Source organism: Lithobates pipiens, unplaced genomic scaffold (genome assembly GCF_037356315.1).
Source record: "Lithobates pipiens isolate NorthernLeopardFrog02 unplaced genomic scaffold, aLitPip1_a1.2 Scaffold_1, whole genome shotgun sequence".
Classification (NCBI taxonomy): Eukaryota; Metazoa; Chordata; class Amphibia; order Anura; family Ranidae; genus Lithobates; species Lithobates pipiens.
In genome coordinates this window covers 206165954-206182956 of record NW_027507685.1, presented here as the reverse complement: position 1 = coordinate 206182956, position 17003 = coordinate 206165954, and the positions used below count along the sequence as shown (strand labels likewise).

At 43.7% G+C, this 17003-nt stretch overlaps 1 protein-coding gene across 2 annotated transcripts in view; it reads left to right on the top strand.

The window, feature by feature from the left end:
* LOC143982317 (gap junction delta-2 protein-like) overlaps positions 1-17003 on the top strand; it is a 91391-nt gene that overhangs the window by 55011 nt on the left and 19377 nt on the right. The window contains exon 1 of one of the 2 annotated variants that reach the window (XM_077480937.1): positions 13924-14001. The exons of the other annotated variant lie outside the window; for it this stretch is intronic. Within the exon in view, the coding sequence (XP_077337063.1) occupies positions 13925-14001 (77 nt within the window). The 5' untranslated portion in view covers position 13924. Of the gene's footprint in view, positions 1-13923; positions 14002-17003 lie in introns of those variants that run through there. 2 annotated transcript variants of the gene reach the window in all.

Here is a 17003-nt window from a genome sequence, read left to right as displayed (position 1 = left end):
TAGCAGTAAAAAGGGTCGCTGGTTCAAATCTCAACCATGACACTACCTGCCTGGAGTTTTCATGTTCTCCCTGTGCCTGCGTGGGTTTCCTCCGGGTACTCCGGCTTCCTCCCACACTCCAAAGACATGCAGGTAGGTTAATTGGCCTCTGTCCAAAATTGGCCCTGGTATATGAATGGGGACCTTGGATTGTGGGCTCCTTGAGGGTAGGGACCGATGTGAGTGTGTAATGTACAGGGATAGGGACAATTGTAGACACCTCACTCAGGTTGAACTGGATGGACTGGTGTCTTTATTCAACCTTACTAACACTGTAGTTGTATTTATTTATTACAGGTATTTATTTAGTGCTATGAATTTATGCAGAGCTTCACATATATTGTACATCACATCAGTCCTTGCTTTCAAGGAGCTTACAATCTAAAGTCCCTAACTCACATTCATACATACACATACTAGGGACAGTTTAGACAGGAGCCAAATAACTCACCAACAGGGGCGGACTGACCATTCGGGCACTTGGGAACTGCCCGAGGGCCCCATGCCACTAAGGGGCCCCATCAGGGTTGCCAGCCTCAATAAAACCAGGGACAGTATGTAAAAATCTGTGTTTTTAAAAATCCCAAGATTATAGCTGCCCCGCCTCTCCAGTACCCTTTCAGTGTGTGTGTGTGTATTCTGTGTGTGTATATTGTGTGTCTGTGTGTGCATACTGTGTGTGTATATTGTGTGTGTGTATACTGTATGTATGTGTATACTGTGTGGCCCCATAATCCTATTGCCCGGGGGCCCCATAATCTCCTATTGCCCGGGGGCCCCATAATCTCCTATTGACCAGGGGCCCCATGAGTTGTCAGTACACCCCTGCTCACCAACATGTTTTTGGAGCCCTTTTTTTCCTTTCTTTTTTTTTAATAATGAATGCAAAACTACTGTTTTTTATACGTGTTTGGAGTTTTGGCAAAGGATAAACGATGACAGGGAAATATAAATATAGTTTACATGGTGAACGCCGTGTTCAGACTGGTTGGCATCACACTGCGGAATGCTGCGTGCAGAGAACTCCCCAGCATTTTGGTGCTCACCACGCAATAAATAATTAAGTTTAGCAATTTAAGTTAAAATCAATACATTGTCTACAGACATTTACTTATTCGCTGAATTTATTGACCTTCCTAAAGAAACATTGTCAAGGAGCGTGTATCATTAATACAGTGTAAAGAGCGGGGTTCAATTTATGGGGGAGTATGTGACCTCACCTATGTGACTATGCTCAGGCCTCAGCAGCCAATCACTGCCATGTTGAAGGAACCATGGCGTCTTCCCACTGTCTAAGCTCCAAAACCAATCAACGCTGGAGCTTAGACAGGAAGGGAAGCTGCATTGAGGAAGCATACAGTAGCTGGGTAAAGCCTAGTACATACGGGCCGAATATTGGATGGCATCGGCTGGTTCAATAGAAACCGGCCGACATTTGGCCCGTGTGTATGGCAGCTAGTCCAACAGAAGCCAGCTGTTCTGACCAAAAAAGTCAGCCGACAGCCGATCAGCTTCTGACCGGAGTGTTCTATCCGGTTGAATGGAAAAAAAAAAATAGTATGTACTAGACTTATGTATACATACCTGGAGGAATGGTGGGGGGGGTGGGGGGGCTATAGGACAACACTGTCACTTTGCCCTAAATTGGCATAGCAGCAGTGTATGTTTAAAGGACATTAGCTGCTAAAAGATTTATAAAGTAAGGCCTATAGCCTTGTGAAGCACCCACGCTTTTTATTCTATGACTGTATAATACCCAAGGAAAGTCATTGTATTTTTTAGATGTCTGCAACTGTTCCAACACCTGCTTGGTGAACTCTACTCTATGCGCTGTCTCCATCCTGCAAACTTACCTAACAGGCTGATCGTTTCTAAATGAATTTATTTTTGCATGGACAACTGGCCTAAAAAAGACAGTTCAGAGCTTTTGCAGATATATCTTCAGAACAATGCTAAACTGCCCACAATGATAGTATTGTCTCCTTTTTATCAGTGGGGCTTTATGAATTACACACAAAAAAGTGTACCTATTAGGTGTGAAAGTGCCTGAGAAAGTTGGTGTTACTCGTAGTGAGTGAGCTTGGTGAGCTTGGTGACATATAAAGACATATAAAGAGCTCCCCTGATTCTTCGAGAATGATCTCTTTTAGAGCCTGAATGCTGGATGGAGAGTGATGCTCAACTTGTCTCTTCAGAATTCCCCATAGGTGTTCGATTAGGTTCAGACATATTTGGCCACTGAATCAATTTTACCCTGTTCTTCAGGAATGCAACAGTGGCCTTAGATGTGTGTTTTGGATCATTGTCGTGTTGGAAAAGTGTACGACAACCAAGGACACGGACTGACCTTCTCTTTCAATATAGAGCAGTACATCTGTGAATGCATGATACCATCGATTAAATACAGTTGCCATACACCAGCAGCACCCATGCAGCCCCACAGACGGACACTGCCACCACCATGTTTTACTGTAGGCACTATGCATTTTTCTTTGTACTCCTCACCTTTGCGACATTATATACTGTAGTTTTAAAGCCATCAGTTCCAAAAAACATTTATCTTGGTCTCATCACTCCAGAGTCCCAGTAGTCTTCTTATTTTTCAGCATGGATCCTGGCAAATTCTATGGGGGCTTTTTTGTGCATGGGCTTTAGGAGAGGCTTCCTTCGTGGACAACACCCATGCATGCCCTTCCTCTGCAGTATATGCCGTATTGTATCACAGGAAACAATCACTCTAGTTTGGCTTTCTATTTCTAGCTAACTGCAGTGAACTTGCATGGCGATTTTCTTCTTTCTTTCTTCTTCTTCTCATCAGAAGACGCTCCTGTCGAGGTGTTAACTTTTATGGTCGGCCTGGATGTATCTGTGAGATAGTTACGATTCCATCTTTGTTAAATGTTTGTATCACTTTTTTTTTTTTTTCTTTCTCAGGCCATGTGACATTTCTCTTCCATGTGGTGCCATTGCTGACAGCATGAAATGGGAAGGGGTTTTCATTGTTAAGTAACTCCCTTTTATAATCAACTGTCTGCTGGGCATCTGTTTAATGAATAATTAGACTCACCTGTAGTTGAATTCTTGTTAATTAGGATTGTGTTTTCTAAAATTTAGCTTTGCTCCTAAGAATTTAACCACTTCAATACCAGGCACTCCCCCCGCCCAAGCCAATTTTCATCTTTCTGCGCTGTCGCTGTTTAAATGACAATTGCGCGGTCATGCTACACTGTACCCAGCACTGATGGGCACTCATCGGTGGCACTGGTGGGCACTTATGGGCACTGATAGGCAACAGTGAGCACTGAAAGGCTGCAAAGATGGGTACTTATGGGTGGCACTGATGGTTGGCACTGCTGGGCACTGACAGGTGTCACTGATATGCAGAACTGATAGAGATCCCTGGTGGCACTGGCAGTGGTAGGCATTGTGAGTGGGTATTGATTGGCAGCTGCCTTGGCACAGATTTGCATTTCCCTGGTGGTCTAGAGGGGGGCATACCTGGTGGTCCAGTGTGGATAGCCATCCTGGTGGTCCTGGGTGGCATCATGGTGGTTCTGGACGGGATCCGAGGGGGGGGGGGGGGCTGTGCTGATAAACAATTAGCACAGACCCCCCCCCCCCCCCCATCAGGAGAGCATCTGTTAGACGCAAGTGAGGAAAATCCGATCAACGGCTCTTTCTGTTTACATTGTGATCAGCCATGATTGAACACGGCTGATCACCTGGTAAAGAGCCTCCGTCAGAGGCTCTTTACCGAGATCAGTGTATTGATGTGTTAGACTGACACACCGCACAACCAGTCGCCACAATGCATGCCCCCACGGCTGTTATCCTGCTGGACGTCATATGAAGCCCAGTCGGGATAACGGTACCACCGCCCAGTCAGGAAGTGGGTAATTGGGGTGTATTCATTTTTGCAACATGATCCTGAATGAATTTGTTAGGAAAAATACATTTGAAACTATGAAACTATGAAACAAACACGCATGCTCAGAAGCAAGGACGAGCCAGCAGCAGTCGGTCTTGTAAACTAGCGCTCCTAATGGAGAATTACCATTCGTAACGTGGCAAATTATGAAATCTCAAAATGCAGCGCACATTCTCTTCTTCTTTAATGGGATAATAATGAAGCTGTTTTGCTGGTGATACTGATGGAGTTATGGTAAACAAATTTTCAAAGGCTTTTTTTTTCTAGTGATATCAAGAATAATATTAATATTCTTGTTATTTTTTTTTTTTTTTTGGTGCAAGTTACCACAACACCATTATCCTGTATTTTTTAAGATCAAAGATACAAATATGTTGGTGTCCCTTGTTAATTCTACATAGTATTTTTTAAAATGTAACTGCCTACTCCCAAACTGTAATTTGAAGTAAAACACATAGTCAAGTATTATTCGCCACAATTATTTTATTTTGCATTAAAAAAAGAAAACAAATAAAATTAGACATGCTATCTGCCAATAGAACCAAAACTGCATTCTATGCATCCAAAAATATAGAAAATTTACCAAATCAAATCATTATTCAACCAAAAAATAAAATAAAAGCCTCATGCATGTGTCCTGCTTCTTAATATAGGGGTTCAACGATGCCAAGAGTTGGTGAAAACAGGGGCCCGTCATCCACAGATAATTCAGAAAATCATCCGGATTATTCTCCTGGAGCTCCCGCAGCAAAGGCATATGACATAATTGGTCACGATTAATAAAGCAACCAATTTTTGGTCCAAGAACTCCTCCTCCTCCTGTTCCTGGACTGGACTTGGATCAAAGTAATAACTCCAAAGGCCAATAATAAATAACACGTTATCTCCTCTGATTCCGCCACATGGCTGCTTGACGAACGGCCATTCAGAAAGAAATTGAAAAGCACAAAATGAAAAGTGTGAAATAAAAAGTTCTAAATGAAAAGCATGAATCAACACTCACCAAACTTCTACTAACACGAAATTAGCAGAAGGAGCACAAAGGGTGGCATCTGACAATTAAACTTCCTCTTTTCGGCTCGTAGTACGTCTAGTACGTCAGTACGTTCGTGTTTGTTGGCCGACAATTGTGTACATTTTGTATGTAAAACAAAATCCAGGCACACGTCTTCGGACAAAAGTCAGAGTTTTTTGGGAAAATCTGATCGTATGTACGAGACTTTAGTTGCAATCAATGGCCCGCATTTGTGGGAGTATTTTGTAGTATAGTGTCCCATAGAAAATGTTTATTCTGAAAGGAAAGTAAAGGTTTTCTGCCAAATCTGTTGGGGTGTACTCATTTATGCGCAGCACTGTAAATACAAGGAGCATATCTACCTGCTGAGGTTTTTTTTCATCTGTTCTGCATCATTCCACACCACTCTGTGCAATCTGATGATCCTGAAACACATCTGCTGGTCAAGCTGAAACGTCATTCTTGCTGCCTTGCACACAGATGTAAAAAAAAGCCACCATTAAAGTGTATCTTTGGTCAAAACTTTAAATCACATATTTATTTCCACATTTTATTTAAATTATTTCCAGCCTACTACCATTAAAAGAGAAGTGCGAGATTAAATATAAATAAACATTCATGCTAACCTGTGTGGCTGCAGCTGTTTCCCGCTAGCTCTATCACTGGGAACGGAGTGATTACGAGACCACTAATTGCTCAGTACTCTGTCTTCTGGCCGCAGAGAACTGCCGACAGCCGACGGGAACGGCCAAGAGCCACCGAGAAGGGCCGAAGGAGGCTGAAAGCTGCCCAGAGGCTCAAAATGGTGGAGGATCGGTGTATAACACGCACCCATGATTTTCCCCTGATTTTAAGTGGAAAAAAGCACGTGTTATATGCCGATAAATACGGTACATATCATATGGCAGATATATCTGGAACTAGACTAAAGCTGGACATACATTGGTAGAATTCACATTTTTTTGGTTTAAGAAAATTTTGTTCTATTTTTTTTGTGATATATAATTTAGCTGCCTTAAAATCCCCTGTATCTGCCGTACATACGGTACGAAAATCAGAAGAGAATTGTAGTCTAACAGATTGTTGTCCGGTGTTCTTACTGTTAGTACGCTCCTTTCAACAATTGTTTTCCAATTTTTGGCCAACAAATGTTGGATGACAGGCTAGTAAATTTTTGTCAAACGACAGCTCCACGTCAGATTTTCGGATGGTCAGTACACAAATCCGTCACACAAAAGTCAAAAGTACAAACACACATGTTCGGAATCAGTGCTCACCAAACAAGAAAAATTAGCAGAGGGGGTCCAAAGGGTGACGCTCAAGCAGTGGCGGTGCGTCCATAAGGGCGCATAGGCGCCGCCCCCTCTCTCCTGCCACCCCCCTAGCACCAATAGATAGATTCATGCATTGCATGAATCTATGTATGGCCGCCGCTGCCACCCCCTATTCAGGCACCCGACCCCTTTTCGGGCGCAGGGCGCCTGAATTACAGCAGAGGGGGTGGTTTCGAAGTACCGGGACGGGAAGAGAAGACGGGAGAAGACATCAAGGAGCTGTCCTACCAAGACAGGTAAGTGCAAATGGCAGGCCGGCGGGGGGCACACAGGCGGGATTTGATATGACACAGTGGCTGCGTTTGATGGGGCACAGTGGGAGCAATTGATGGGCACAGTGGTGGCAATTCATGGGCACAGTGGCGGCAATTCATGGGCACAGTGGCTGTGTTTGATAACACAGTGGCAGCAATTGATGGGCACAGTGGCTGCATTTAATGGCACAGTGGCTGCGTTTGATGGGCACAGTGATGGCAATTGATGGGCACAGTGGCTACATTTTATGGGGCACAGTGGCTGCGTTTGATGGCACAGTGGTTGCGTTTGATGGCACAGTGGTGGCAATTGATGGGCACAGTGGCTGCGTTTGATGGGCACAGTGGCGGCAGTTGATGGGCACAGTGGCGGCAGTTGATGGGCACAGTGGCGGCAATTGATGGGCACAGTGGTGGCAATTGATGGCACAGTGGCTGCGATTGATGATACAGTAAGGCTGCAACTGATGGTTTTTTTTTCAAAATTTTTCCGTTTATTTGCGTCCCCTCCCCCCCTCCCCCCCTCCCAAAAAACTTTGAGCACCAGCCACCACTGCGCTCAAGAGCTGAAATTCCTTAGTACGTCACTATGTTCGTGTTTGTGGCACAACAATTGTTTACCGTTAGTATGCAAGACAAGATCCTGGCACATGCCCTTTTGACAAAAATCAGACGCTCGGTTGTCCAACAATCATACTGTACCTAGTCTTTATTGTCCTCACATGTGCATTGAAATAAAGCCTTTGCACTTGGTGACAGGAAGCCTGTGGGATTTATTTACTAAAGGCAAATGTACTACTCACATTGCAAGCAATCTTGCAATTTGCAAGTGAATGTTCCCTAGAGCTTGGTGAATGAGGTGAAGCTCTGCTGACTTTCATCATCCAATGGTGTGCATGCAAAAAATGTTTTTTGTTTTTTTTTCCTTGCATGTGATTTGGGTAGTCTTTGCAAATTGAAATTTCACGCATTCACTAAGCTCTGGGGAAATTCATTTGCAAAGTAAACAGCCTGCTTATCTTAATAAATCAACCCCTTTTTCCAAATGAGGGTTGGTTTGAAATCGTCCAATCAGTAGCTGTCAGTGAAGTACTGCGAATAGTTTGCTGTCCTGTTAGTGACTTTTAGACCATGGGAAAGTTAGCGCGGATAAAGTTTGCAAGCAATCTACAGCAGAGGGAAAGTCAGACATCAGCTGCTCCGGCACATCTTCGTGCGAATTCCTCTGCGCTCCCACTAGGGCATTGTGCAGTCAGTGGCATTGTGTGTGCACGTTGCATGTCTAGAGCCCTGTGGTACAGTCTGGCACATGTGTGACTGGCCTTTCCATCTGCTCCTCGCTGCACGCAGTCAGGAAGCGGCCATCGCTCTCTGCATGACAGAACTGCAGTCCTCCAGTCATAGATGTACTCTTTTATTATGTATAGGACGTTTCAGGACCCCATCTGCTTCTACTGCCATTCTACTGTCTACATTGTGACAGACAGATTATATCAATCACTGCAATACAGTGATAAAAGAATTAGTGGCAAGTGTACAAGGGTATAACAAATTCTTAGATAAACATAAAGATTTTTTTTTTTATTATACACTGCGTCATACCTTGCCAATTTTCTGAGATGAGAGAGCGGGGCATCTTTTAGCACAAAGCGTGCAGACTAAGAATACGTCACTACCATGTCTCCTTGTAGCGGTTGCTTACCTGTTTGCAGAGGTCAGAAGGGCTACAACTTCTCCTTTAAGCCCTGGTTCACACTGGTGCGATTTGACATCTGATTTGACATGTCAAATCGGCAGCAACTGCTGGCAATGGCACTGTCCTAATCAGTGCCCCGCCGCGCCGATTTCAAAAAACAGTTTCTGTACTACTTTTTGCAATTTCAGCTTGCGATTTCCATTGACATCTGTGCAGAAACCCACACAGATGTCTGTGAAATCGGGACTGACATGCAGGAGGGAAATTGTGAGAATTTAGCTGAACTCACGCAGTTTCTTTCCCGCAGCTCAGTGTGAACCTGGGCTAAATGTTATATATAATGCCACGTACACGCGATCGGAAATTCTGCCAGCAAAAGTCCGATGTGAGGTTTTGATCAGAAATTACGACCGTGTGTATGCTCCATCTGGCTTTTGCTGGCGGAATTCCCGTCAGGAAAAGATTGAGAGCAGGTTCTCTATTTTTCAGACGGAAAAAGTTCCGATTGGAAATTCCGATCGTCTGTAGCAATTTAGACGTACAAAGTTCCTACGCATGCTTGGAAAAAATTTGATGCATGCTCGGAAGCATTGAACTTAATTTTCTCGGCTTGTCATAGTGTACGTCACTGCGTTTTCGGCGGTCGAAAGTTCAGAGAACTTTGGTGTGACTGTGTGTATGCAAGCCAAGCTTGAACGGAATTCCGTTGGAAAAACCATCCAAGATTTTTCAGACGAAAACTCTGATCGTGTGTAGGCGGCATAAGAGTAATCTGCAGTTAAAAAATAGAGGATTCTTCTCCTTATTCACTTCCCGAATAACGAGGCTGAACTCCAGCCAACACTTTTTTAGGCAGGTACAGCAACAGCCATTTTGCAACTAATAAACCAATACCTTGTCCCCCCCCCCCCCCCCCCAAAAAAAAAAGACACAGAAGATGATTAAGTTGGAAATAGGGAAAGGCGACAGCTTTATTGAACTTTTCAAAAGTACAATTTTCCAAATGTACCAAATAATGCCAGTCACAGTATACCATGAGCACCCATAAATATAAACTCACATAGTCTAAGCCCTTGTACACACGGTCGGAGAATCTGTCGGAATGAGTCTTATCGGACCGTGTCGTCAGATAATCCGACTGTGTGTGGTATGCATCGGACTGATTCCGTCCGAATCTCCGTCCGGCCCAATTTTCCAACATGTTGGAAATATTTCCCGACCAACTGGGCCGGACGGACCTAATCCGATCATCTGTACAGCATTTTCACCGGACCAAGTGCCACGCATGCTCAGATCAAATTCCTACATCAAAGCTATTGGCTACTAGCCTGAATGTAGTCCCATCGTAACGAAATTACGTCATCACGTTCTGAAAGATCGGATTTTACGCCAACTTGGCCCGACCGTGTGTATGCAACAGTTTCGGACACAATCCGTCGGACTAAATCCGACGGGCAAAATCCGACGGATTTGGTTGGCAAAATCTCCGACCGTGTGTACGTGGGCTAAGCTCCTGTACACACGGTCGGAGATTTCGACAACCAAATCCGTTGGATTTTGTCCATCGGATTTTGTCCGAAACTGTTGCATACACACGGTCGGACAAAGTTGATGAAAAATCCGATCTTTCAGAACGTGATGACGTAATTTCGTTACGATGGGACTACATTCAGGCTAGTAGCCAATAGATTTGATGTAGGAATTTGATCTGAGCATGCGTGGCACTTGGTCCAATCAAAATTCTCTACACATGATCGGACTATGTCCGATCGGCCCAGTTGGTCGGGAAATATTTCCAACAAGTTGGAAAATTGGGTCCGACGGATATTCAGACGGAATCAGTCCGATGCATACCACACACAGTCGGATTATCCGACAACGCGGTCCGATGGGACACATTCCGACGGATTCTCCGACCGTGTGTACAAGGGCTTAGAGGCCTGTCCTTACCATCAGTGCCAGACAGGCTTTAGACTGACCCCAGAATTTAACTTGAGGGCATTGCCCATAAAGCAACATCAATTGCTGGCAAGGTCAAAACCGCCAACAAAGCTGTGACAAAACATCACAACAGGTGGGAGGGTGGGAAAAACTCTTGTGACAGCTGAATCTCCTCAGAGCAGTTGGATGAGCCTCAGCACAGCCTTTTCCTAGAGTTCAGGCTCCACCCAGTCACCTCAGGTCTTGTAGCCAAACCTAAGGGAGCTACTTAACTTCCCTTTTAGGTTCACACCCACAGTGATGCCATGCTTCCAGCAGTCAAGGCTCCCTTTCCCTAAAGGCGCTTCAAGGGGCCTTCATTGGCACATGCGCACTGAAGCAATGGCTCTTTCGTGCCGTTGCTTTAGCTGACGTGCCGCTACCGGTGGCTCTCACGTATGCGCGGGAGTGATGTCATCCCGGCTCCAGTCAATCACAGCGCCGGAGCCTGCAAAACCCAGAAGTGACTCTGGGAGACATGGGGCCGGCCAAAGCAGTGTGTCGGGACTGCTGCAGGGGCTTAGATCTGATGTAAGTATATCATAATGGGCTGCATACTAGCTCATTATGCTTTTGCCTTGCAGGTTTTTGTTTTTTTCTCCCCGTGGGTTTACAACCACTTCACTGGTGTGTCGTTTATGTGCAGTTTTTTAAGCTGGTGACGGGGTCTCTTTAACCACTTTCAGTCCGCTCCATAGTAGATTTACTGCTACAGGGAGGCTCTTCTGTGCAGAATCACATATATATATGTGATTCTGCACTTCCGCCTAGTGGCCTCTGGCCTGTGTTTCATCACAGTAGGCGAACCATCAGATGACTGTAGCGGAAGTGACGTTTTTGTCATGTCCATCTTGCTACACCCCGCACTCGACCACAGTAAGGATACAGTAAGAAGGTGGCAAGCGGACATCTTGTTACACCCACTGGAGTCCTGCATTTCACACTTATTTTTAACAGTAAACTGAGCTTGTATAGGGAAATGCAGAGCACCTGCTGCCAATTTTCTGCACCCTTCGGGACTGCACCCCAGTTCCTATGCTGTCTTGCATAATTGAGTTGCTTAGCCTTGTTTCCATATTTCAAAGCTATGGCTTTTTGGCTGCAATTCTTACATGAAGACCACTTCTAGTCAGACTTTTCCGAAACAGTAGATGAGTGTCCTTGGATCCCACTAGTTTCCACCAGTTCTGTGTTGATGGCACTGCTGGACATCTTCCGGTGTTAAAGGGAAGTAAGCATGATGTGTCTTTCATCTGCTGCATGAAGGCTGGCTGACTACGTATCTACAGTCCTCAGTGTTGCAAATCCTGAAACACGCCTGCTTTGAAATCTTTGCCTGAGAGAGACTTTGCTGATGCAGTATAACTACCTTGTGTCTTGTTGCTGTGTTCAGTCTTTCCATGGTGTATGACGTGTGACATGAAACTGTGTTCCATAACCTCCCCTTACTAGCTTAAAGCAGTAGTAAACCCGCACATAAAAAAAAAAAAACCCTGCAAGGCAAAGGTATAATGAACTAATATGCAGCGCATACTAGCTCATTATCAAATACTTACCTCAGAACTAAGCCCGGTCCATGCCGAGGGAACTGACATCTTGTCCTCAGCGTGTCTTCCAGGTTCGCGGCTCCGGCGCTGTGAGTGGCGTAACTCCCACGCACGCGTGCAGGAGTTTTCTTCCCAGCAAGGTCCGGAAACGCTGCCGGACCTTCCGCTGGGGCATTCAGAGCGCATGTGCCACTGATGTCAGCCGCTGCATGCATAGGGAATATCTCGTAAACCGTACAGGTTTAGGAGATATTAATTTTACCTACAGGTAAGCCTTATTATATGCTTACCTGTAGGTAAAAGTGTAAAATTTGACTATACAACCACTTTAATGCCTTCTACACAACTGTTTCAGTTAATGATTGTGTTTCAACCTACATATGGAATTGATGATTAATAGCACCTGCTTGGTATAAATGATTTATCTCACACCTGACTCTAATCCTACAAAATCCCTGACTTTACAAGTGTGCAAATATAAGAATTGATGCTGGTTTGAATTCAAAGGATAGTCATACCAAATATTGATTTGATTTAGATTTTATTCTTTATTCTACTCTTCTGGGAAGGCTGTCTACAAGGTTTAGAAGTGTGTCTATGGGAGTGTTTGACCATTCTTCCAGAAGCGCATTTGTGAAGTTAGGCACTGATGTTGGATGAGAAAGCCTGGCTCACTGTCTCCGTTTTAATGTTCAATCGGGTTGAGGTCAGAACTCTGTGCAGGCCAGTCAAGTTCCTCCACCCCAAACTTGCTCATCCATGTCTTTATGGACCTTGCTTTGTGCACTGGTGCTCAGTCATGTTGGAACAGGAAGGGGCCATCCCCAAACTGTTCCCACAAAGTTGGGAGTATGAAATTGGCCAAAATTTCTTGGTATGCTGACGCCTTAAGAGTTTCCTTAAGAGTTTCCTTCACTGGAACCAAGGGGCCAACCCCAACCTCTGAAAGACAACCCCACACCATAATCCCCCCTCCACCAAATTTTACACTTAGCACAATGCAGTCAGGCAAGTACCGTTCTCCTGGCAACTGCCAAACCCAGACATGTCCATCAGATTGCCAGACAGAGAAGCGCAATTCGTCATTCCAGAAAACACGTCTCCACTGCTTTGGAGTCCAGTGGTAACGTGCTTTATACCACTGCATCTGACGCTTGGTATTGCACTTGGTGATGTAGGCTTGGATGCAGCCGCTCCGCCATGAAAACCCATTCCATGAAGCTCTCTACACACTGTTGTTGTGATACTCTAAAGGCCACACAAAGTTTGGAGGTCTGTAGCTGTTGACTCTGTTGATGACTTCTGCGCACTGTGCGCTTCAGCATGCGCTGACCCTGCCATGTCATTTTACATGGCCTACCACTTAATGGCTGAGTTGCTGTTCCCAGTTGCTTCCACTTTGTTATTATACCACTAACAGTTGACCGTGGTTTTTTTAGTAGCAAGAAAATTTCACGCATGGCCTTTTTGCACAGGTGGCAAGCTATCACGGTACCACTCTTGAATTCACTGAGCTCCTGAGAGCTACCCATTCTTTCACAAATGTTTGTAGAAGTAGTATGCATGCCTAGGTGCTTGATTTTTACACCTGTGGTCATGGAGGTGATTGGAACAGCTGAATCCAATACTTTTGGCAATATAGTATATATATATATATATATATATATATATATATATATATATATATATATATATATATGTGTGTGTACTGTATACAATATTCTTAACCATGTAGTACAAAGGCTCGTGGATATGCTAAAGTGCAGTCTTTGAATAGTGCACACATCAGATACTCTGCATGTGGTGGATTCAAATCCTTATTGTAGATAACCACAGCCCAATAAATGCCCAGCAAGCTGGTCCTGCCCCTACACTTGAAGTCCACTTTCATGGCAGCTTGTGAAGAGTCATGACATAGCATAGATAGATCCCTTCTCTAATGTAGAACAAAAGATTGCCATGTGTTCCTGAATCCATCTCCCCTCACACTTTTACATTGATATGCAACCACAGAAGTGGGTGCAGCAGAACAGGGCTAGGGCTTCCCCTTTAAGGACTCAGACGGTGCTGTCCTCCCACCATCGTACAGCACCACTTCGACATGTCGCAACTAGTTGCCTAGTAACTGGCAATGCTACCTGCCTGCTTACAGGAAAAGAAGATGAAGGAGGCGGTGGACTCCAACATGCTGCTCTGGAATAAGGATACGTAAGTACACACTTTACTACAGTCAGTAAGACAATAGATTCCAAGCAGGCAGCTTCTGCATTAAAATTCATACTTCATATGAATCCATACGGCATTTGCCAGCATTCCCAAATAACATATTGAGGTTAAAAAAGGACCATTTTCTTGCCTTGAATGAAAAACAAACTACTGCCCCCAACCTCATGTGACCCAAAGCCTAGGCAGTCTAGATCACATGGTCTATGCCTACTAGGTGCATTGTGAAATGATTCACATGATTAGAGACTGCATCGGGTTTCTTGTGTCCTCTCTACAAAAGATGCAGTATATCATCGTGTAGCACAACTAAACCCAAGGCTGAGCAAATGTGGCTGCTTAGATTTTCATACATTAACACACACTGGTAAGAATTTATACTCTATGCCAGGGGTCTCCATACTACAACCCCTTCTCCTCATACAGCCCACTACAAGGTTTTAGGTGGCCTGCAGCTAGGGTCAGTAGGGTGACCACTGACTAAGGATTAAAGGAGTATTAGACCCAAAAGCAAACATTATGTCATCTAATTTATAATATACATACGTTATATTGCAGTTTACCAGATCTTAGATGTGGTGACTGCATTCATTTTTTTTTTAGGCTTTCTTTGCCTATTTTATACCTGGTGATCTAGACAGTAGGTTTTCTGTTTTTAAAAGAACAAGCTCTCTTGCAGATGTAGCAAGTAGAGGGATGAGATAAACCATTTACAACTTACAGGGGTGCATGCAATGATCAGCTTTTGTTCATTTATTTATGTAAAACCTTTATCACAAAAGAAAGAAAATGTTGCTGTAACTGCTTATAAAGTGTGAGCTGGAGTTGGCTTCAAATGGTTAGTGTATCCAAATCTTATAGTCTAACACTCCACTTTCCCCAGACTGACAATGCTGCTGTGCAAAGGTGCCCCCTGTGCTCCATCATCCAGGGTGGAGACACTCTTAAGCCTCATACACACGATCTGATTCTCCCGCAGACAAAACCTTTTGTCTCTGGGCGTGTGCCTGGATTTTTGTCTTGCATACAAACGACAAGGAATTGTCGGCCAACAAACACGAACGTAGTGAGGTACTATGTGTGTGCTCTTTAGCGCCACCCATTGGGCTCCTTTTGCTAATTTCGTGTTAGTAGAAGTTTGATGAGTGTTGATTCACACTTTTTATTTCGCGCTTTTCATTTCCTGCTTTTCAGTTTGTTTCTGAACGTCCGTTCATCAACCAGACATGTTGCGGAATCGAAGGAGATAACGTTTTATTTATTATTGGCCTTGGAGTTATTGCTTTGACCCAAGTCCAGTCCAGGAACAGGAGGAGGAGGAGTTCTTGGACCAAAAATTGGTTTCTTTATTAATTGCGACCAATTATGTCATATGCCTTTGCTGCAGGAGCTCCAGGAGAATAATCCAGATGATTTTGGAATTATCTCTGGATCACGGACCCCTGCTTTCACCAACTCTTGGCATTGTTGACCCCTATATTAAGAAGCAGGACACATGCATGAGGCTTTTATTTTATTTTTTGGTTGAATAATGATTTGATTTGGTATATTTTCTATATTTTTGGATGCATAGAATGCACTTTTTGGTTAAGTTCTATTGGCAGATAGCATGTCTAATTTTATTTGTTTTCCTTTTTTAATGCACAATAAAAAAATTGTGTAGAATAATACTTGGCTATGTGTTTTACTTCAAATGACAGTTTGAGAGTAGGCAGTTACATTTAAATTTTAAAGTTACATTTAAAAAAATACAATGTAAAATTGCCAAGGGACATCAACATAGTTGTATCTTTGATCTTAAAAAACTACAGGATAATGGTGTTGTGGTAACTTACCCAAAAAAGCATAATAATATTATTCTTGATATCACTAGAAAAAAAAAGCCCTTGAAAATGTGTTTGCAATAACTCCATCAGTATCACCAGCAAAGCAGCTTCATTATTATCCCATTAAAGAAGAAGAGAATTGCTGCATTTCGGGATTTCATAATTTGCCACGTCATGTTAATTCTCCATTACGAACACTAGTTTACAAGACCGACCGCTTCTGGCTCGTCCTTGCTTCCAAGCATGTGTGTTTGTACTTTGGACTTTTGTCCGACAGACTTGTGTACACATGCTCGGAAAATCCGACAACAGACATTTGTCTGCGGAAAATTTTAAAACTTGCAATCCAACATTTGTCTGCCGAAAATCCGAGAACAATTGTCCGAAGGAGCGTACACGCTGTCGGATTTTCCGCCAACAGCCTGTCATCACACAATTCCCGTCAGAAAATGTGATCGTGTGTACTAGGCTTTAGGCTTCATGTACACTGGCAGCTCCTAAACTTAAGTTTATTTGCCAAAGTTCCTAAACTTAAAGTGGATGTAAACCCTTACACATACCCAGTGAAGTGAACAGCCTCCGATGATACAGAAAGATTAAACAAATCTCCCTATATAAGTTTTACATGTATATATCTGCTGTCTTCAGGTTTATATATTCTTTAGAAAGTTCACATCCTGTTACAGATTTTCTCTTCCTGTTCAGCACTGAGTGTGAAGTCTGGGCATACAGCTAAGATAGCTGATTGGAGGAAAGGCACACACCCCCACTCCACATTGGCAAAGTAAGGAAGGAATGTGCAGAGATGTGCTCTGACAAGTCAAGCTATCTGCTAATTAATTTATAGCAACCTCCACAAATTTCAGACTGCTTTTATCTCCTGTGTCAGAGAACTTGTCAGAAGTTATCAGGCTGATAACAGAGCTACAGAGCAGGAGAAAGCCACAGAACAGTGTTTTGGAGAGAGATAAGAAAACACTACAGATAAATGTGCCCAGCTCAAATTTCATGAATTGGGATTACATCAACTTTAGCTCCATAAAAGCCTATGTGTCCATGTACACATAGGCTTTTAGCAGAGTGCAGGAGCTGCCGCATTTAGGTCATGTTAAACCAACCATTCTTCTGTGTCCAAGAAAGGAATGATTTGACCACCGACTG